Here is a 23,272-nt window from a genome sequence, read left to right on the forward strand (position 1 = left end):
GCTGGAAGGGTCTCAGGAGTTGAGAATCTGGTAGTCTCCTGTGTGCTTTATATTTTGCATCTGTGCCTTATGTATCATGGTCCCACTCTTTCCTGCAACATCCTCAAGAAGAATATGCTGCATAAGAGCCATTTTTCGATAGCCATTTCTAAAGCAGAACTGCATATTAATTTCTTCTTTAAAATTCCTCTTTGCTCACTCACCTGCAGTGAGTGATGATTTCTGACAGGTAAGTAAAATACCATTACTTACTTTTCATTATTTTTTTTTCAATGGAAAAAGGGAGGGGAGTGGGGTTTGTCCCAACCTAGAGCATTCCATGTATGCTTAAAGTGAGACAGCAGTGAGACCCTTCTACGTGGACTGCAAAGCTGGTATTCAAACTGTGGGAAGAAAAAGCTCTCTTTAGCACCTAGCAAAGAGTGATAGTATTGGCTAAACTTCCTCTGTTGAAATCATAAAGTCAGATCTACAAGTTACAAGGTTCAATGACCGGGGAAGAGCAACCACCAATATGTCATCTCACTTCTGTGAAAGCACAGACATTGAGAAAAGTTTCATTTGTAGCTTCCCAGCTCATTGGACTAGCATCGGCTGCCAAAACTTTATCATTAGCAGTACAGTGTAGAACCCTTAGAGTCTAGAATTCTTCTCTGCTGTGTCTGTATTTTCCTTTTGGGGCAGATTTTTCTGCACGGTTCTTATTTAAGAAGCAAATCTCCATTCAAATAGACATTAAGATATAAAAAGGAAGTACTAAAATAGTGTGGGAAGGTAACATAAGAGGCTCTGAAATGAAACGTGATAAAGTTAAGGATCACTAAGGAGTCTCAGAGTTGCTTAGTTTTCATTACTGTGGTTATATTCTTCATTATCCTTGATTGTCTTTGTAGGAAAGGAGTTTTAAAAAGTAAGTCTATTTTATGAGGTGTTGCAAAACATCCTTACATAACCAATATTCACTGCCTAAAAGACTGCATTAAGATGTATAATCCGGAAATGGAGTAAGCATTCTCACCATCCTCTAGTGGAAGGCTTTTGTAGCCCTACCTCTTATCAGCTCCAATGGTAGCAATCCCTCAGAAGTGGCGTATGTGAAACATTCTGGTGCTGTCTGGCCTGTGCTTTCTACCTTTAGCTCAAGGGATCTGAGAATCAGGCCCTTCATGTTTAATTAGGATTTCTGCATTTGTCTTTATTTACAGGTGATTGTTAAAATCAACATTTATTTTTGATTGAAGTAGTTAATCTTTAATTTCTGTTCAAGGTCAGCCTACCCACACTTATCTGCCTTTGGACCAGAAATTGCAGTAGGTGATAGAGGTTTTGCATGGAACGAGGGGAGCTTGTAGAAAGGAAGGGAGCAGTTGCTGACACTAAGCAGAAAGTACCTAGCAGGTCTTAAAGAGAAGTGGCAGGGCTGAAGGGAGTCAAAATGGAGCTGCATCAACATTTAGCAATTAAAACCGTATTCTACTGGCTTAGATTTAATCAAGAAAAAGATCACGGTAATACAATTAACACAAATAATGCAATTTTACATGGTACAGCTCTACTTTGTAGTGCATGTGGCATGATGAGCAGTTAATTTTTCATTGCTTTTGGGAATGTGATGTTCTCTTGTTAAGGTGCAAACCGACTTGTCATCACTTCTGTGATTGAATTCAGCTATAGTGGTCTAGTATTATTCCCTGGGGTAAATATACAGTGACATTACTTAACATACATTGGCAACAGAGTGTGCCTAGTTGTGAAAATGCAAATCCTGAGTTTAAAGACGTCAATATGGAATATCAACTGCAACCTGGCAAAGAAAAATCCTAAATCTAAATTAGTGAGATTGGCAGATTTATTATTCTGTCATAGGAATTGATTACTCTTTTCACTTGGAAACCTTTGAAACTGAAATCTTCTACAACAAAAAGCCAAATTTTAAAATATTTTGTGTCAAGAAACCAAAGAAGATAAAATATAGTTAAGAGTCATATTGGAGTCTCTCTCTTTATTAGCCATATTTTAACAGATACTCTCCGTGGTATTCTATAGCACATTGTTAGATGACCAGAACAGTTTGAAACATATGTTTCATTCCACTGTCCATACTTTTCTCTTTACTTACATTCTGCAGTTCACTGTATGTGGACAGTAAGACAAAGGTGATTTATTTAATTGGCTTTGTGGTCAGTGGATCTGATGCTCACTAGTTTCTCACTAACAAACCTATTACATCATTCTTACACCATGATAGGCTGGGAGAAGATCAAGCCCATATTCTTAAACTGTTTTTTTAAGCCTCAGTTCAGAAGAACCTGGCCAGGAAGGATGCTTAGGCACATAAATTAGATGAGACCAAAGCCTGATGTTAAAGTGTGTACTTAATGGTTCTTTTAGATACCAGATATTCCTAATACTCAATGATATTAAGAAATTCATTCACATACGCACTTAAAAATGAACTATTTCCATTTCTTTTTCTGTTTATTTCTGTTTCAGAAACACCATTTGTATATAGTACTGTCTACGAAATAGGACTTTTCGTGTCATACTAAGCTCAGTGGCCTAGTTAGTGTTCTTCTGTCAGGAATTTGTGATGCAAGAAAATTTTAAGCTTGAAGCCACTAATAATATTTGTTATATAATAAGATTCAGTGAAATAAAGAAACACTTAGCAGCTAATAATGCAAGAATCATAGAACCACAGAATGAGTGAATGAAATGAACCTTGGAGGTCTCTACCCCAATTTAATTATTGGAGTGGAACTGTTGCTAACACTGTATCAGGTGTCTGGCTTTGCATACCTGAATCTTGAAAATGGTCAGGGATGGAGATTACCCAGCCGCTCTGGGTGACATCTTCCAGTGCTGTCCTACTCAATGAATGTTTTTGTTTCCTCTAAGATCAAACCAGCATTTCCCAAGTTTTGGGAAATTCCCCAGCAATTTGTAGTCCTGTGGTCCTTCTTGTATCATCTACCCTAACTGAGAAGAGTTTTGCTCTGTCATTCTTCTAAACTACCCTTCACGTAATTATAAAGAAATTCAACTCCAACTATAAAATCTAACACCCCTAGTCATTCTGTTAACCCTCCCCTAGACCAATCCAGCCTCTCCCCATCTTTCTTGGTCTGGAGGGAGAGGAGAAAAACTGGATACAGCATTCCAAGAATATCCTCACCAGCATTTAGTGGACAGGGATGGAAGAACAGGCCAACTCCCCTGCACCCTGCCTGGCCTCTGGGGATGGCAGGCTAAAGTAGAAGCCTGCTCCCTTCAAGGCCAGCTGGTCTCCTTAACCTGGCAGGGAGGACACTCCCCTCATGGTCACTCTGCTTCCAGGGCCTAGCTGGGAGGCCTGCTCCCCTCAAGGCCACCCTTCCTTCAGGACCCAACGGGGACGCCCTATCCCCTCAAAGATACCCCGCATCCAGGGTCCAGTGGGCTGACGTAGTGCCCTGCTCCCCTCAAAGCTGCCCCATCTCCCTGGCCCAGCAGGGAGGCCCCCTTCCCTAGTGGCCACACCATCTCTAGGACCTGGCCCACTCCCTTTGAGACCACTTCACCTGTGGGGCCCAGTGTGGTGCTCCTGGGCCCTGGCCAGCAGATGTGGTTCCCTTCTGCTCTTGAGACTGCCCCACCTCTGGGACCAGGAACGCCAGTGTGGTGCCCTGCTCCCCTCAAGGTCACAGTGCCTGCCGGCCATGGAAGCTTGGCATGGTGCTCTTCTGCCCTCTGGGATGCCTTGCCTGTGGGACCCAGTGGCCTGTGGTGGTGCCTCTCTCCCCTCAAGGCTGCTGTGCAGCCTGAGCATTGTGGGCCAGCATAGTGCTCTGCTCCCATTAAAGCCATCATGCCTGCGGGGTCCAGAAGGCTATGGTTGTACCCTACTCCCCTCAAGGCTCCTCTGGCTCTGTAACCAGGTAGACCAGTATGTTGCCCCTCTCCCGTTGAGGTCACTGTACCTCCTGGGCACAGTGAGCCAGCATGGTGCCCTCCTTCCCTCTAGCCTGTCCTCCTTCTGGGATCTGGCAAGGAGACCTGGTTCCCTCGAGGCTTCCCCACCTCCAGGGCTCAGCATGGTGCCCTCCTTCCCTCTCGGCTGTCCTCCTTCTGGGATCTGGCAAGGAGACCTGGTTCCCTCGAGGCTTCCCCACCTCAGCTCCTCTCAAGGCCATCCCATCTCTTCAGCCTGGCAGGCTGGTGTAGAGCCTTACTCCCCTATTGGGCACCCTGCCTCCAGGCCTTGAGGCTGCCCCACTTCTGGGACATGGCTGGCTGGCGTGGTTCCTCAGTCCTCTCAAGGCAACCTTGCCTCTGTGCCCTGGTGGGGATGCCAGCTCCCATCTTGTACACCCTGCCTCTGGGGCCTTGCAGACTGGTGTGGTGCCCCACTCCCATCGAGGGTGCCCCACCTTGGGATCTGCTTCAGAGGACACTTGTGTCAAGGGCACCCCAGCTGCTGGACTAGACACACTACCCTCAATGCTTTCCCGCCTCTGGGGCCTGGCCCTTTGAGGCTAAGTGTCCTTGACCCATCAGGGGGACCTCCAAGGCATGGTGTTGTGTCCCACTCCCCTCAAGGTTGCCCTGCGCTGGAGCCCAGTGGGACAGCATGGTGCCCTGCTTGCCTTGAGGTTGCTCTGTCTCCAGGGCCCAGTGAGGAGGGCTGCTCCCCTCCAGGCCACCTGGTATACCCAGCCTGGTGGGGGACCCACTCCCCTCTTCGCTGCCCTGCCTCTGGGGTCTGGTAGGCTGGAGTGGTGTCCCGCTCCCGTTGAGGGTGCCCTGCCTTGAGGTCCATCAGAGGCCTGTTGTCCTCCAGGGCACTCCAGGCTGCCCCACCTCCAGGGTCTAGCAAGGAGACCCACTTCCCTCAAGGCTGCTCTGCTTCTGGGGCCTGACATGGAGGTCTGTTCCTCTTGAGGCTGCCTGGTCAACGTGGCTCAGGAGAATGCCCCACTTCCCTCGAGGCTGCCTTGCAGCCAGGACCTGGTGTGGTGCTCCGCTCCCCTCGAGGCCACCCCATCTCTGGGGCCCAACAGGGACGCCTGTGCCCCTTGAAGCTGCTCAGTCTCCTTGGCCTGGCAGGTGGGCCGGTTCCCTTCGAGAATGCCTTGTCTTCAGGGCCAGGTGTGGTGCTCCACTCCCCTTGAGGTCATGCCTCCTCCGGAGCCCAGCAGGCTGGTGTGGTTTGCCAGTCACCCATACCTCCTAGGCCTGGGAGGCCGGCATCATGTTCCACTCCACTTGAGGCTGTCCTGCCTCCAGAGCCCAGCTGAACATTCATCCCTAGGGAGTAACCAAGATTAGGCTACTCTATTTGACAATACTCTACTTGACCATGCGCTCGATCTCTTCTGCTCTCTTCCTATAGCAAACCACAGTCTGACGACTTTTTGCTTTTTGGTACTGCAAATTTTAAGACTGTACTGGACAATGAAGCACATTTGGTTTGCAATGTATGGGATGATTAGTATAGTATAAGTTTGCAGTGTAGGGGTGTTTGTTTACAATAATTTTACAAATATCATCGTAATACCTGATGATGTCCCATTACAGTACCTGAAATGATAAACCAGGGTGTCTCTCCCATCCTTGTGTCATGTATAAGAAGTGCTTTAAATAATAATTTGCACTTAGGGACATTTTTCTATTGTCTCTAAACATGTATGACACAAAGCATGTACAGCCATCAGCTAATTCTCCACACCCCAAAATGCAGGCTAATATTATAGGCTAATATTAACTTAGATATTGATATTAATATTATAGATTGCAAAATTCGAGATAGATACAATCATCTAGTAAGTTGGGGCAGAGGCAAGATGAGAATCTAATGTTCCTAACCATGTGTGTATTTCACCCATAAGTGTTAGAAACTTCATTAAGCTTTCCCATTAAAATTGTTCTTCAAGGTTTATACTTCTGTTTGACCATAATTTGAAGGGACCATTATGTGATTCATTGTGGCTTACATTTGTTGGGGTTTTTTTTCATTTATCCTGACAGCAAAAGACACAGAACAGTGTGTTATTTTTGAGACCAGTATGTCTCAAATTCCTCCTGAGTTCATACTCTTAGGGAATGAACGTGACCTTTCACATACCACTTTAAAAATGTGCCTTAAATTTACTTGTAACATGAATCCTCTGTGGTTTAGACTGCTGTAGGTTTCCTTTCTCCTCCTCACCAAGTTGGTAGTCCTCTGGAAGCTGGTACACACATGGATTTACTACTTATAAAGCATCATTTTTAGCTATTTCCAGAAGGTACTAGGTGCAAGGGAGAAAATGTGCCGCTTTCTTACATTTTTTTGTCATTAAGAGATTACATATTTTGTCAAATCTCTTGCAGGTCCCAAGACTGCAGTAAAGATAAGACCTTCATTTGGAGTCGCAGTGGTTTACCCTTCTTGTTAAAACCATCCATTCTATTCTTGTTGTTTCCACACTGTAGTAGGTAGTGTTCCTAATGAAAAGGAATGGATCACACAAATTAGCTTAGTTGCAAGAAGAGTACTAATTCTGCATCACTTTTTTTCTAAATCCTCCGTTTTTAATTATGTACTGTTTTGATCCAGGAGCTTGAATTTTGTTTCAAGTTTTTTCTAGCATACCAGTTCTTAGGTTGACAGACAGGAAGATCCTGTCAGCTACTGAAATACACCTGAAAACTGGATCTGGCCCAGCCCTTCTGGAATTTGTTGTATATTGCACATAATTCACTTGAGCTCTGTGGCACAAGTGTAAAGCAAGAATCAAGGAAATAGTGCTTTGCTCTCCTCTACTTAGTGGCAAACTACCAAAGCAGGATCTGAAGGGCAATACCTAGAACAATGGGGTTCTGAGCTTGAAGGGCTCCTCTAGGCCACGTCTGTAACAAAAATAGCTAGTATCAAAAGCTCTTTCCTTAAGGAAGTTTTGCCTTACCTTTAGTAGTACTATTTATGTTCTTGCTCCCCTTCTCTTTCCTTTCTGAGAAGCAAGCTTTCACTGTCATCCAAACTGTGAACAATTCTGCTGTAGTGACTTCTCTAACTTCAACAAATGATACCAAATACACCTGTATTTTTATTATATCAAGCAGGTTTCTGAACACTACAAGCAAAACCATTATGAACTGCTCATGGAATGTTTTTTCCCTGAAAGAAAATACAAGTATACCACATATAAATTTCATGTACTTCTCAATTGTGGCTCTTTTGCTTCTACCATCTTCTATTTCATTGAGTTTGAAGAAAGAGAGAAGATGGGCACCATTGACACCTAGGTCACACAGTTATACCTGTACTATGCAGAGTTTAGCATAAATAAGTCAATCTTCAATCTGGCAGGGACCACAGATGACCTAGCAGAATCTCTAGATTCTGCCAAAGTCCACAGCCACATCAATTGCCAAAGTCTAAAACCAGACCAATAATCCAGGAGACTGAGCTCTGTTTGCAGCCAGAAAAATCATCATCTTAGGCACCTCAGAGTGCTGACTCTACACCATAACCTGGCCAAAGCCTGACTGTATTTAATTCATTGGGGACCATCATCAGGCAACATTGTAAAGAAGTATAACCTCGCTTTTGCTAAGTTCTAGACTGGTTCTAGAAAATAAGCTACAGTGCTCTCAGCTCATGAAATATATGCAGTACTGATCAGAATTTCTTATTTTTCATGTTTTAGTGGGAGGCAGGAGCATTTTGGCAATTTTCCTTAATGGAAGAGGAATGAAAATACCGAACTAGGAAGAAAAAAAATGCCAACCCACTATCATAGTTACAGTTGGTTGCCTGTCGAGAGTGACAGCTGAACACATGTGCATGTGTTTGAAGAAAATTGTTCACAACAGGAAAAAGTGAGACACATAGCAGCATGACTTACTGTATAAGACAGTTATGGAAGAGAAAGCAAGAAGACAGACAGCTATTTGCCAGACCTGACAGAACCATCTAAGTGATTTCATAGATCTTCCATATAAAATGCTTTACGAGAATACTCGCAAAGCCTTATGCATATCACTGAAGAAGGCAAATAAATACCTCTAGCATTTTCCAATCTAGCAAGAAATCAATATTCTATCCCTCAAAAAAGGTGAGAGGGGAAAAAAAAAGAAAAGAAAAAAAAAGGAAGTTTAAGAATGGGTGAAAACCAGAAAGTGACAGAAACCAAGACGACAGAGTGTCTGCCACTGGGCAAAGAAAGAAAAGATAGGAGTAACCTCAATTGTTGCAACTTAATCTGTGGTCTAGTTAAATTCCTTTAACCCTATGTGACACAGCAATTTAAAAGTTTAAGCGCAGACTGTAGCCTAAGAAGAAAAGAAACAACTAAGATTTTATACTTACAAAGCAACAAAACATCTTGTTTGAATGAATAGGAACATTTTTACTTATCTGGTCTTCACCTCGGACTTGCTAAGCATGCTATAATCCAGCAGGAGAGGAAAGCACAGCAGATGAAGCAGAAATGGGTCTTTTATTTAAATATAGAAATTCCATCTCAAATTCCAGCAAACAATATAAGGCAGAAGGTAGCATTTTCTCAGAAAGGAAAGTTTCTTAAAAGCTATCACACAAGAGCAGAAAGTGCCAAGATAGGATGGAAGCTGGTGATTTGCATTTCATTTCAGTAAAGATGGGTTCATGATTCTGAGAGTATTACTTCACTTTCTTTCTGATAAGCTGTGTGCCCAGATGCAATATTCTCTACCCATTGATAGCTTAAGGGGGATGGCGTTATAATGAGGTTTAGCTCTTCAAACAAAATTACAAGCCTTCTCTCCCCTGAGCACTCAAGAATAGAATGCAAGCAACAGTCTTTCACTTCTGTCAGCATATTTTCCCTGTGAAAGCATTGGCTGCACTTATCAAATCATCTTAGTATGAGAGTATACATATATAATCTTCTCTTTTCAAGACTACAGGAGTAACATGAAAGAGAAAGCAAGAAGACAGCTATTTGCCAGACCTGACAGAGCCATCTAAGCGATTTTCATAGATCTTCCAGAATCACAGAGAAACACATAATCATTGAGGTTGGAAAAGACCTATGGAAATCATATAGTCCAACAGCTATTCAAAGGATTGTCAACTAGAGCAAGTTGCTTGGGGCCATTTGTAGTCAGGTTTTAAATATGTTTAAGGAAGACTCCAAAATGTCCTTGGGCACCCTCACAGTAAAAAAGGATCTTTTCCTTCTGTTTTTATGTCCTGTTTCAATTTGCGCCCATTTCCTCTTGTCCTTTTGCTGGGTACCACTGAGAAGAGTCTGGCTCCATCTTCTTTACCACCTCCCGCATCAAGCACTCTCAGCCTATCTTTGTATGAGAGAGCTCTCCAGTTACTTAATAATTTTTGTGGCCCTTCAGTGGACTCCCTCCAGTATATCCATGTATGCAAAAATATTTTGCATAATATTTCTTAGGCTTCTCATAACTTGAAGATTACTTTGCTATCAAACTTCAGAGGTATTTTGTTGTCTGTTCTGAGTGCATGTGATTTGTAATGGTTCAAAAAGTTAGGTGGGAATTAACAAGGTTCTATTACCACTTACGCAGGTCAGCATCTAACATACCATAACATTATGCCCATTTATCTCTGCCATTGGAGTAATCTCAATTCTCAATAGCCTGCTCAGCTCCTCTAATCCACAGAGGATTGCAGACCCACTTTGGTGGCCTTTATAGAAGTTGTCAGAATAGGAATTTCTTCCAGCTGACCCAGTTACAACTTTTTAAGAGTTCAGCACTCACAATGAAAAAAAAAATGGAAGGAACGTTTTGGTTAAATTTAGATTACGTTTTCAGGTTTTGACTGCAAAATAGAGTTTCTGTTGTTAAATAAAATGAAGCCTACAATCTTAGAAAAATACAAAAATTCTGGTGATGAATCTGCGAGGGACAAGATAGTTTGCTGGTGTTTCATTATCTGTAAGCATAGCTAAGGGTTCAGCTCATGACAAGGTTTCTATAATTTAACACTGAATTATCTGAGCCCTGGACACACATTCTTGGCTTGTGGTAGTGGGTATCTCAGATCACTTTAGCTTCTGATAAACCCTTCCTCACTCAAACCTAGCATCAATGGTTAAAAAGTGCAGTGATTCCTAGGAGAAGGCTGGAATGCATTAGTGTTCATGAAGAAGGATAAGATGATGATACATGGGGAAAAAAAAGTTAATGAGGAAAGCTAAAGGACCAGGAAGGAACAGCATAAATAAAATAAGACATTTAAATCCACAGTGTCAGTTAGAATTCACTTCAGCATCTTCAGAATGAACATGAGCAAATTGCAGGAAATAAGAGAAATAGTTGAACTACTGGCATTTTTGAGAGATATAGTGCAGATAGAAGACGCATGAAGAGGCTGGAGAGATTGCCAAACATAATGTATGTTTTGAGGCAAAGGAAATCACTGTGACTTTCTGACCAATAATATTACCTTCAATAACAGGTAAAGAACTAACATCACTCAAAACCAGTAAATTTCTCAAGATTGCAGAAGAAAAGAAAAAAAAAAAGAAAAAATTATGAGAACTAGTTAGCCTTGGCTCATCAGTTATGGCAGTTTTTCACTTAAAGGGCAAAAATCACAGCTGTTATCAATTCGTATAGTGCTATTAACTTGAAAGAACAATGCAAAGTGATACTACAGAAGGATCCTGCCCCATGTCTTCTTTTCATCATATAACAAAATTTGGTGGGGATTTTGGAGCAGGAATAGATTTTTGCTACAGTATTTTCTCATCTAACTAGGAAGTGCCCAATGGTTGCCCCCAGTCTCTGTGTAAAGCCCTTGTCTACTTTTCTAAACAAACAAGAAAGAAAGGCACGCAAAGCCCAGTGTTTCTGCTGAAGTCTGAGGTCAAATAGGAGGGAAGAAGTCTTTTCCAGACTGCTTATGCCCCGTCTTCTTCCTTTCATCAAGATGCAAGGTATTAAGACAGGTGAAATTTCTTGGCTTAATCTTCCTTATGACCTGTGAATAAGTGATTGGGGAAGAGGTGGACAAAGCTGCAGAAATGCGGATGGCAGGAGGGCTTGGAAGACCCAATGGAAGGACTCTGTTTTATATGACAGAACATTCCAGTGTGATAAATGTAACAGTTTAACATTGATCCAGACCATATGAATATTACCTGTGACACAAAGTGCTATTCTATTCTACCTTCTCCTGTCTTCAGCTTTTTCATTGCTGCTTTTCTTTGCCTACCATGGCTACCCTGTGCTTCCCTATGTAGAACTTCACTACACATTTTTTCACCTTCTCTGCCAGTCCTCTTCTGCCAGTCCTCCACCTCACCTCCTTCCTTATTCATATTTTCTCTTACTCTCCTTATTCATCCTTATATTTCCTGTCCATTGTTTGACAGGAGCACTGGTATTGCTTCCTACTTGAAATGATGCCAAATTGTCACTGTTTGAAGCAATTCTTACCCATTTCAATTGGAATCATCACACCAGCAACTTCATTCCATCTTCTTCCCCAAATAATTACTTTTGGGAGAGAAAGTTTTTATCAGAGGGAAAAAGATGTTCTCCTGTTCATGTATGTCTTTAGCTTTATCTTTAGCAGATCCCATATTTCACTGATGTTATCCTCATGCACAGATATGCAACTGAAAAAAAAGGGGGGGGGGTGTCCTTGATATATAAAGCACAAAGAAATGTTAGGCTTTTTTATGTGGAGGGACACTTCTTTTGCTAATATTGAATCTGAACTTCCCAAGTCACAACTTGAAGCTATTGTCCTTTTTCATAGCATCTGACTGTACCAAGAGGAGTTTGGCTCATCTAAGTTACAATCCTTAAAGCTAGTCATAAGCCACTACTGGGTGCCCCTTGACCTCTTCACCAAAGCCCACAAGCCCAACTCTCCTCAGAGGTTAGTGCCCTAAGAGACCATAGTAGTAGTCTTTTACTAAACTATCTCCAGTGTATCCACCTCCCTCTTGAACCAGGGGACCCAGCACTGCACACAGAATCAAAGATGCAGTCTCACCAGTGCCACTTAGAGAGAGAATCATACTTCCCTTGCTCTACTGGACACTTTCCATTTAAGGTAGATAATTATACAGTTTGCCTTTTATGCAGTGACAAAGCATGATGAGTCATATTCAGCCTAGCTCCACCCCTACCCCGTAACCTCCAGATGCTTTCCATCAGAACTGCCACACAATTTCTCAGTCTGTACCGATGCACAGGATTATCCCACCTCAGAAGCAGACATTTGGATTTCATCCAAGCTAATGACAAAGCTGGCAATAAGTCTGAATCTTCTGAGGGCCAGCACAGCATTACTGCCACACTCAGCAAGTAGCAAAGCAGCGTCAACCACAGCTGCTATTATTGGAAATCTGAAGTAATAAACACTTCCCTTTCCATTTTCTTCAGCACCACCCCACTCCATTTGTAATATTTTGTGACCTTCACATGTACTTATACATGATATATTTAAATTCAGATGTTTTGACATCTCCTGGCTTTGTTACAAATGCATTTTTACTACCATGACATTTTCTTCATGACAGTACTCTTTTTCTTGAGATCTAACAAAACAAGGGATCAGAAATATGTTCCCAAGCTCAGTTCCAATGGCTAACTATCACCCCTAGGTAACCACAGATGTCAGCAGGATTTTTATTCACATGTCTGAGGGCAGAATTTGTCCCCTAACCAGTATGAAAGCTCATATTCCTCAAGTTCAGTGTTCCTGTGAATTTCAGTATCAAGAGGAAATTGCGCTGAGGCCCGTGTTCAAACTGAAGGACTGGCCAAGTATCTGTGTGTGCACACAGACATCTGTATGTGTAAACACGCTGCTTTCAGCCTCTTAATTGCTAACTGATTCTTGCAAGGAATAACTTCTACCCATGACTGATTAAAAAAAGTCCTGAAGGACAAATAATTCTCCTTTTGGAATAAAACAGATTAGAGCAAATGGTGTGTGTTTTCAAAGCAGTTTCCTCAATCACATATAGAACATAAAAGGAGGAGTGGGGACACCAACCATCTGGTAGATTTCCAAAGGTGTTCAGGACCAAAACATTCATCCTTTTATGCTGGAAACCGTGAGACTGGAAGGTTTTCCTGGTATCTGTAAAGCATCAGCACCACGTTCAAGGATGAGCAGTCAGGTATCTGTGTTGACAAAGAGGTAGAGGAGGACAAGAATAGGTGCCAGGACAAGTCACGCAGTATCTGAAGCCGAAGAAAGAAGGATATATTAAATCTCTGCGTGCCAGTTTTGCCAGTTGCTGAGTGCTTTTGAAAATCTGATGCCTCATTTAGCTGACTAAAGAGTGATTGAGCTGTACCAGAAATACAGACCCAGCTGTCAGAGAAAACTGGAAAATATGTCCTGGAGTAGTTTTGAAAAATCTAAATCTTTTTCTCTATATAGAACACTGATTTATTTTAAAAGATTTAATTAGGCTAAGTTTAGCTGTGTGTATCACCTGAAAATAGAGAAGACACACTAAAACTATGTAGGTTAGCCCAAATACATACTGACTAAAACTTCATGCACTCACTAACCACCAGATATTCATGACGGAGCAGAGAAAAACATTGTGACAAAGATTGCAGAGACACTAAATTTTTATTTGCAGATTATTTTTTTCCCTTATCCCTCCACCTAGAAATCAAAGTACTTAATGAGAAAGAGTTCCATAGCCCAAGACTGTGAGGGTAGCTTTGGAGCACTCTAAAATAGCCTCTATCAGCAATGGCTATAAGGGTTTTCACGTCTGAAGGGTTTTAAGACCTTCAAGAGCTCTATGAATGTCCCAAAGAAAAGGGGAATGTCCTGCTCCCACTTCTGTCATTATTTGAGCCTCGTGCCTAGAAGGTGTGAAATAAAACTCTATAAACAAAGGAGGTGTGGATGATTATTGAAAAAATTAGCAGTGGTGTGGAGCTAATGAAAGAACTCAAGGTGTTAGAATAAATGTGAGCTGAAAGGAGTAGCAGGAAACCAGAGGCTTGTGAAAAACTGAATGATCAAATGGCTCTGCAAAGTATCTCACAGAGGTCCAGTCTCAAGCTGTATGGCATGTGTGTCTGTCTATAACACTCTCACATTCTGAAACCTTTTCATACGGTACCATTGTGCCCTACATGGCATACTCTCATTGTCACTTGACATTTCAGCATACCACGCACCTTCTGCTTCCCTGGATTGCTTACTTCTATGTGTTTTATTACAAATCCTTGAAATCTATTGCATACCTACTGATCTGTGTCTGAACAAGAATTTGTGAGGGTCATCCAAGTAAAAGGGAGAAATTTGCTTATTTAATTTTCTTGGCCCCACCTCCTCATCCCCATGAGGTAGGAGAATAATTTTGCTCTCTGCTCTTTAATTCACATTTTCTACCTCTATTCCCCCACCCCCAGGGATATTTCAGCCTCCTGTGTGCCCAAGGACCTCCTGTTGTTTTGGCAGTACTTCATGGTATGTCAGTATTCCAGAGGTCAGCTGAGGATAAACTCTCATTAAAAGACATTAAAATAGGCTGCAGGGCACAAAAATTCAAACCCCCAGACCTATCATAATCTGCTACTGATGTAGCATCTGAGCTAGCTATGTGCTTAAAATATGCATCAGAAGTAATCTTTCAAACCTCTTCTTCAGGTCTCCATCGGCACCCCCAGAGGAAATTATTTCAAACTGTTCAGAGAGCAGCAATCCTGTTCTGGTCCTTGAAATCCTTCGAGCAACACACACCTACACACTAGCATTATTTTCTCACCTCCTCCGTATAAAAACAAAACAGAAACGTGAGAACAGTGGGCTGGAGATGGAGCTGTGGAAAGTGAAGTTGGAAGGATTAATTATGTAATACGCCCCCTCTCCCGCCCTTACCCACAGCAACACGAGTGAGGTAAACCTCATCCTCCCAGCTGACAACTCAGAACTAGAAAGTGCCCGGAGGAGTGATAGCAAGATAAATGTGTGGGGAAGGTGGCAATGCACTCCCACGGAGGAAGATGTCATTAGGAAAAGGCTAAAAAGAAGTTCAAACCACCTTTGGCTCTTTCCTTCCCCAGCAAGACCTCTCCCTCCGCGCCTTCCCTCCCCACTTTCCAGCAGGAGCTGCATCCGGATCAGGACTGTATTTCTATTAGTTCCTGGCTATCTGACAGAGTGTGGATGCTGCTGAAACTTCAAGTAAAACAGAAGCTGGGAGCACACAAATGAGAAGATATATTAAGAAAGCAGGTTTGCTATTTAACTTGGAGGAAAGAAGCTGGAGCAGACTTCTTCGGTTGCTCTCTAAGAGCCTTGCCGAGAGTCCTTGCAAAGAAAAGTGTTGCTGATTCAAAAGAAGAGGAGGGATGGGGGAGAAAAAAAAAAATCGTGCATGCCTGTGTGAGCGGGAGACAACGTGTGTGCGCGTACGTGTGAATGCGTGCTTGTGTGTGAGAGGGTGTAGGCGACGGGGGGGGGCTTGATATGATGTTTTTTTCTACGAAAAGACACGTGGATGCAATTCCGAGAGAAGGGCACCAAGCTCTGCCCAAGAGCAGAAGGGGTAGGGAGAGAAGAGGAGAGGAGAGGGAAGGGGAGGGGAAGGAGAGAGGGAAGGGGAAGGGGAGAGGGAAGGGGAAAGGGAAAGGAAGGGGGAGGGAAGGGGGAGGAGGAGGAGGAGGAGGGATTGCTATTTCAGGCGACATTCATAGAAAGAGGGTGGCAAATTCTGTGACCATCTTTAAAGGAAGTTTCCTGGGACCTAGAGAGAAAGAAAGAAGCCCAAAGAAGGAAAATAAAGGGCTATGATTTCCTTGTCCTGTTGCTTTGTCTCTGGCTCCCTCTGCCTCTGGAAGAATAGCCACAGGACACAAAGATGCCCAGCTGGTCACTGCACGCCCAAGTTCAGTTTAGCTGGTGCTTCTCTCCTGTTTAGCCCGACTGCTTTCTCTGAAGGGGAGGACTCACAGCCCGACAGCCTTTTAGTTTAACCTGAAGCGTGTGTGCCGCCTCTCTCTGCCCATCCCAAGAGCTCGCTGGAGGTGGAGGAGAGGGGAGAAAGAAGAGGACTCGAAAGTGCCCGAGGAGCTCCCAATGCTAAGCGGAGACAAACATTCCCGTGGACTACGCAGAAAGGACAAAGCTGACTGATTTATTGCTGTTTTCCGTAATTTTTTGTTCTCCCTGTCCTTTGGCGCACACCCGCGTTTGGCGATCTTTCAAAGCACAAAACGAGACACCAACCCCGAAGCCCCAACCCCTTGGCTAGCTCTTATGGGAATGAAACACTCCTCCCGCTGCCTGCTCCTGAGGAGGAAAATGGCGGAGAACGCTGCCGACAGCACCGAGGTAAGGATGCGAGGCAGAGCCCGGCGCCCGAGCTCCCCCGGCCCCCAGCAGACATCCCTCAGCAGAACCACCACGAAGCGCAGATAAAACTTTCCCGGCTCCTTCGGCTAGCCCCGGCCTCCGGCGCCGCTATGCTTTCCTGCCTGCGCCTGGCCCCCCCCTCCCCGTTCCCCCCGTTCCCCCTAGCCAGAGAGAGAACGTCGCAGCCCGCCCGGCAGCCGCCGCTTTACGGCTGGTTCCCCCAGCAGCGGGCCGGGGGCCGGGCGGAGGTGAGGCGCCGTGAGGGGGGCCGGGCGGACGGGGGCTGGGGGGGCGGCTCTTTCTGCGTTCGAGGTGGCTGAAAGGGACAAAGACGGCCGGCTCTGAGGGCTCTTCGCCTAAAGAACGCCGGGGAGCCTTTGCTGGGGTCGTGCGGGGGAAACGTGAGGAGAATCCGTGTCTCTGCGGCACCCTGGGTATCGCCAAGCGGAGCCGTGCCCGAGGCGGGGGCGGAGGGCGGGAGGAGCGTTCCTCCCCGCGGCCGGCTGGCCTGGGCCGTGCCGGGGGTGGCTTTGCGTTGCCTTCGGGCCGAGAGGGCACCCTGCGAGCTCTCGGGTTTTCTGCGAGAAACCTGCCCCCCGCCCCGGTTACCTTCGGTTTCCTCAACATTGGGGTCGAGCAGCCCTCGTTTACGTGTCTGGGGCTGTCTTGACCTCACCGAGACTTCTCGAGGGACACAGCAGTGTGCGAAGTCTCAGATCTGGAAAAGCAGAAGGATGCAGGATGCAGTCCCAGCTTCTCTGGGAGCCTGTGAGAAGGAGACGGGCGAAAGTGCAAGCAAACTCCCCGTTTCTATTAATAGACTGCGCCTAGCACTCTGGCTGAACGCTTAACACATGGTGAAGCGATAGGCAGCGCGGCCATGGACAGACCCCCGAGGACACGGCACCCCAACCAACTTCAGCAGCTTTGCCCTTACGTGCAGGGGGGGCACTGACCCTCCTCCCCGGTTGCCCCGCGGAGGGAATAAGGACCAAAAGCACCACTTCAGTGTGAGCACATGACTGTTCTCTCGTTTATTCTTTCCATGTCTCTGGCAAATGCCTCCTCCTTTCAGATAGCTCTCCTGGTAGGTGTCCTGCTCCCTCGTGAATTCCACATTTCTCTTACTAATAGCGCTCTCTCTGCTTGACCTTCATACGTATGCCTCCTTTGCCATGCCAGGTGAAGAGCAGAATTTTTCTTAAATTCATGTGATGTAAGCACTACATCAAAGAACATGCCTGCTACTGCATTACAACCCCGTAGAGTACTGTTTGCAGAAGAGGCATCTATAAATAGCATGAAGTCTGGCTGCACATCTGTAAACTGTTGTAGTACTGACAGCACATATTGCATTAAAGGTCCCAGGATCCTGGGCAGTATTGCAAGGAGAAATGTGCAAGCACAGCCAGTTCCTCCTTCAAAGCTGTTTTTCAATGGAAATTGTCTTTAGACAGGGAAAATAGGTAAGAGGAGCTTCCTACATATTCCTCTTCTATTTCAATTCGCTATTAGTAAGTTTTTGTTGTTTAACTGCCTTTGTCTTCCTGCTCGTGCAATGCTGCACACACTGCAATGTCATTTGATGGAGAAGGCTTTCTTAACAACCACAGTTCCATTCCAATACTGCATACAGGTTAGGAGAATATTAAAATGCTGTGCTTCCTCTCCTCAGATTATCCATCTGAGGAGAGATTATCCAGTGACAGATCTGTGAAAATATTGCAGATGAGGCATATCCTGCTGCACTTCCACCTTAAGAAAAGGGATACATTCATAACACCTGCCACGATATTGTCTATTTTATTAATTTTCATATTTGTGATGCTAAGATCTGTTATGTACTGAGAGTAGTCTGCGTACATGCAGACTTAGAAGTGCACCAAGCAAAATATGCCAAGACCTTTGAAGCTCTTTCACTCGTCAAGCATCTATATTTAGCAAAATCATATGATACCAGTTTGACCTTCAAACCTGTATTTCTCTAACTTTCTCCTGAAGTTAGCAAATGTTCTGTGACAGAAGGAATACAGGACAAAGCATCTCACTTTTGGGCTTACCACAGTGTCAGAGAAAATTAGGAATTGGTATAAATTTGCTTCATTTGAAAACAGTGGGGTACCAGTAATACACATGGTTTGATACTGACTAAATTTCTGAGGTACTTTGGTGCCATGGTGATAGGCATGATGTAAAAAATGTCAGCTATAATGAGAGATGAAGAGGTAAAACATTTAACAAATGGTCAAAATGCCCCACTTCCAAATCATTCCAGAAACCTTCTGGTTCTTACTCAGATTGATTTGAGCCAATTACTTTTGTTACAGCTTCATAGTAAATTTTTATTTTTTTTTAAATCTACCACAAATAAGAGCATTAATCAAACTTTCGGTCAACTATGGCAAGTATACTGTTTCAGTATTAGGGCAGTTTTAAAAAATACATTAACACAAAGAACATGAACACTGTATAAGAAACTTCTTATTCCCTTAACTACCCTCTGATGACCATAGTGCTAGCTCATTAGCTTAAAGAGCTTAAAGAAATGATGACAACAAATACAGACAAGGGAATACCAAAGCTACAGTAAGACAATACTCACTGTTTCCTCAAGTGAGAATACAAGACAGTAGAAAAGCAATAGCTCACTAGCATTACTTTCCAGTCAAGGAAGACACCTTGTGTTATCAGGAAACTTAGTGTGCTCCCATGGTGCCAGATTGTACACACATTTACATTACCAGTATCCCCATAGCCTTACATCTTGATACAAAACTTAGTTGAGTGAGTGGAAGTGTTGCCATGGGTGTTGTTGGATCTTGGATCAGGCTCAGAATAGTTTTGTAATTTTATTGTGCTGATATCAGCCTGTCTGCCAGAGTTTAAGTGGAACCAGTATTTTATTGTATGTGTTTATAGCAGCCTGAGGGTACACAATGCTTTGTATAAAAATAAAAGTTAAGGGGAATAAAACCATAAGTCTGCTCTATTTAGAGCCTCACTGAAGGCCATAAGGGTCCCACTAATAGGAAGCTTGCTAGAATGGTTTTGGATCCTTGTTTGGAGTGCACAGGGGAAAAAAGATTCAGAAAATCTTTTTTCCCCTTGGCCATCCCATGAACTTTAAGAGAAGTTCCATTGGAACAAAAGCTGTAGAATCTCTCCTTGAGATATAAAAATGAACCTCTGTATCTTTAGTCATGAAAGAAGACTTGTCTAAGTCAAACAGGACCGACTGCATAAATAACATCCAGAATTGAGTTCTCTGCAAATAAAGGAACTCAGAAAACAAAGTGAAAGAGAAAGTGTTCTTTGTAGAACATACGCACGAAGATTCTGCAAAATTCAAGGTGCTGACCTGCTGCAGATTTTGGTTTCTGTGTCTTTTTATTTCAAATGTATTAAATGGGAGCCATATTAACAGTAGGCCTGGTATCAGTGATGGGAAACAAATAGGAGATTTCAGAAGAAGTGTGCATAAATGTAGCTTGTGAACCTATGCCAGGTGAAGGGAATGGAATCATAGAATAGTTTGGGTTGGAAGGGACCTTTAAAGGTCATCTAGTCCAACCCCCCTGCAATGAGCAGGGACATCTTCAACCAGATCAGGTTGCTCAGAGCCCCATCCAACCTGACCTTGAATGTTTCCAGGGATGGGGCATCTACCAGCTCTTTGGGTGACCTGTTCCAGTGTTTCACTGCCCTCATTGTAAAAAAGTTCCTTCCTTAAATCTAGTCTGAATCTACCCTCTTTTAGTTTACAACCATTACCCCTTGCCCTGTCACAACAGGCCCTACTAAAAAGTCTGTCCCCATCTTTCTTGTAAGCCCCCTTTAAGTACTGAAAGGCTGCAATAAGCACAAAGTGCTGTAATAATACAAAGTGCCAGGGTTTATGTGCATATCCAACAGACATATACATCTACACGTAACAGGTTAGTTGCTGACTGAAACAATTCTAGAACCTGAAACTGTGTTGGTTTTGTACAATGCAATTGCACAGTAACTTCATAAAAGGCAATTCTTACGCTAAGATTTCGCAGTGTCTGTAGAGAGAAAAGATGCCTCTTTCATTGCTAAGAATAGAGACATTAGGTAGTTTATTAATGGTAGCAAAATAGAGTCCTTCCTGTATGTCCTATTATACAAAGCTTGGGGTTTGGTTAGAAAAATAAATTCCTTGGAAGATTTAGGCTAACAGGCATAATAGATATGCTTTCCCATACAGAAGAGAGTAACTGGTGCAGTATCCTGAGATCCAGGTCTGTGAAAGTAACTGCTATTAGAAGTGGGGAGATTACAGTGTCCTATCTGCATGAAATCTAGCCATACCACTACTGAGGGGAGAACAGATTATAAAATCTGTTGAAATCATGAGCTTCTGTTTGTGATTCATGAGTAGGAAGAGGGGTTTCTCCTTAATAAGTTACTGAAGTACAAATGAACAGAAGCAGAGCAAGAGTGTACTAGCAGAGAACAGTGGACTGAATTTATTCAGTAAATGTAAGTTATGTTCCTGGCTATTACACTGGATGATCTTGGAGATATAATTTAATCCCTCTGAGCTTTCCCATTCATACTGTTGAATTCGGTGATTCATTGGTGAAGGGTGCTGTAGAAGATTATTATTTGGTGTTATTAAATTGCTTAGAACACCATACATGAATAAACATTAATGAGTGGGTGATGTTTACCCAAGAGAGAAATAGCACTGCTATGTGGTGTCCTTCTTAGGCTAACAGAAGTCACAACAGATCTGGCATGGTGTCAGGTAGCTAGCTGAAGAAGCAGCTTATGACATACATTTCAACCTTACCGAGTGGTGTGCCACGTACCTATGTCACGTAACTTTGAACAACAAAAGTTGTGGTAGCCGGTGTGTGCGAGTAGTGTAGGTAGCTATAGAGACCAGATCAGTGGCCCATGCTCTAGATGTTTTGCACTGCTGACAAGGCGGTCGGAAAGCTGACACGTGATGTCAGTGAAGAATCTTTCACTGTGGGTGTAATCAAATCACCAAGGGCTACAGTGGCTGCTCTAAGTTAAGGCTGGGAGTATTCCACTTCACCACATTTTGATCCTGTACAATGCTCCTACTAGTAACAAGGCAGTTCTAATACAGTCATGGGGGCTTTTTTGGTTTCTAGCCAGTTCAGGAGTGGGGGAGCAGAAACACAGCTCTGAGCCATCTTCTCCTACCCACTTCAGCTGTGCAGAACATTAATCTAGCTCAGCTGAAGATCTCAGTGTAGTTAAATGCATTCCATTCGTTTCTCAAATTTAATACTAAATATTCCAGACATTGACCATAATATTTTGGCCCCATTGAAGAAATAACTTTTGGTTGGCATTAATAATATAAAAAGGATCAAAAACCATTTATGCTTAAATAATAACAGTAATCACTCAAAGCAGAGTTTCAAGATAAAGATATCTTAGTGTGGATTATCATCTGCCAGCATAGGGTTGTTCCAGTGAACAACATTTTAGTGTCAAGAAGACTGGTATTCTTTAGAAGGGGTTCATCTTGGTGACATCATGGGCCAGATCATATTATGTCGTTGTGGCAATGCTAAAAGAGAGGTTCCCTTGCACAGAATTTGTCCTAATGACTCTTTTTTCCAACCTCAGTCTGTGAAAAGCACCAAATTCTTCAGCGAAGAGTGCAAGAAATTCCGTAGATGACCACCTTTGTAATTGTTCTACCTCCATGCCAAAAGTGAGCTTAGCAAGACTGACTCATGGGCCTTCCAGGGCTTCACCCTCAGCCTGATTGTGAAAGATAAGGCTTGTGCCCTTACTGGTACAGGCAGAGCAGAGAAATACATAAAGGTAAAAAAGCATTGAGCCAAATCTTTTCATAAGATTTTCTGAGTTTGCAACAAAGTTCAGTCCATTGACAGATGAGAAGATGAACAGCTAATGGGGCTGAATGATCAAACTGGTTGCTCCTGCCTCTGATTCCACAGAGAATCCTGCTGCCTGATGTCCTGCTCACTACCTTTAATGCCAGCTTTATTTTGATCTAAAGTTTAGGATAAAAAGGGATTGTCTTTTCCATAATTTTCTTTCTTCTTTGAAAATAACCTCCAAGCAACAGAAACAAGAAGCACTCATCTCAAGGAAGCAAAGAGGAAATTGCCCACTAAGTGGCTGAGTTGATGGCCACAAGGGTGTCTTCACCAAGCCAGAATGGAGCAATTGCTGACTAATCACAGCCTACTTGGCTCTTTCCTGTGTTCTTGAACAGGTACTGACTGGCTCCATGGAGTCTCTTGGCGTGCTATTGCTTTCAAGCTGTTCCATGGGAGCCAAGACAACTTTCTAACTTCACAGTGACTGTGAGAGGATGGGCACTATTTCACTCTTCGTATTTCAGTGTTCAGCTGAAATGTAAGAGGTGTAGAAAGATGAAGGATGATGGCTTTATTTATTTCTCATAAGCTAGGTTTTTCAGGTCTCAGCTGTGAAAAATCTATCTCAAAAAATCCAAATTTTAAAAGGTATGTAAAATTTTGTCTCTTCCATAACCTGCATATTTCTAAAAATAGAAGTTCAGTTTGAAAATCTGGAATAGAAAATCTATTTATCTTCATTTTATTGCATCAACAATTTGGAGATTTAGCGAACAGAGTTGGAAATAAGGCAGGCTCACTTGAAGAAGCACTCACTGCCAAGTTTGCTTTTCTGAAAACTCTGTTAAATGCAGAAATAAAAAATAATTTTGCTTTGTATTTTGAGTGTGAAAAGTTAGGTGATCATAAATAAAACCTCAATGTCTTTGCTTCCCAAAATGAAAAGACTATTTCAGTAACAAAACATTTGCAAGGAAATTATGGTGGCAATAAAATGTTTAGCTAAAATTTTAGATGGAGACACAATAAAGAAGGTGAGGAGATTACTATTCTCCCTCACTTAAAATATCCTGTCCTGCTCTTAAGTTTG

The 23,272-nt window shown here is 43.1% G+C and overlaps 1 protein-coding gene and 1 long non-coding RNA gene across 6 annotated transcripts in view; one reads left to right on the plus strand and one right to left on the minus strand.

Annotated features, from left to right (window-relative positions):
* Window positions 1–522: 522 nt before the first annotated feature.
* On the minus strand, window positions 523–17,164 carry LOC138689965 (uncharacterized). The gene is made up of 3 exons (XR_011328728.1): window positions 16,937–17,164; window positions 12,995–13,185; window positions 523–6,465 (listed from the first exon to the last, which is right to left on the minus strand). It is a non-coding gene; the product is annotated as an uncharacterized lncRNA (long non-coding RNA).
* Window positions 14,874–23,272, plus strand: part of PRMT8 (protein arginine methyltransferase 8) — a 66,081-nt gene continuing 57,682 nt past the window's right edge. Inside the window, exons 1-2 of one of the 5 annotated variants that reach the window (XM_069806687.1) lie at window positions 14,874–15,208; window positions 15,894–16,306. In XM_069806687.1, the coding sequence (XP_069662788.1) occupies window positions 16,232–16,306 (75 nt within the window). In that variant the 5' untranslated portion in view covers window positions 14,874–15,208; window positions 15,894–16,231. Of the gene's footprint in view, window positions 15,209–15,237; window positions 15,385–15,485; window positions 15,522–15,624; window positions 16,307–23,272 lie in introns of those variants that run through there. The other 4 variants (XM_069806689.1, XM_069806688.1, XM_069806691.1 and 1 more) reach the window with 4 other exon arrangements.

Source organism: Haliaeetus albicilla, chromosome 19 (genome assembly GCF_947461875.1).
Source record: "Haliaeetus albicilla chromosome 19, bHalAlb1.1, whole genome shotgun sequence".
Taxonomy (NCBI): Eukaryota; Metazoa; Chordata; class Aves; order Accipitriformes; family Accipitridae; genus Haliaeetus; species Haliaeetus albicilla.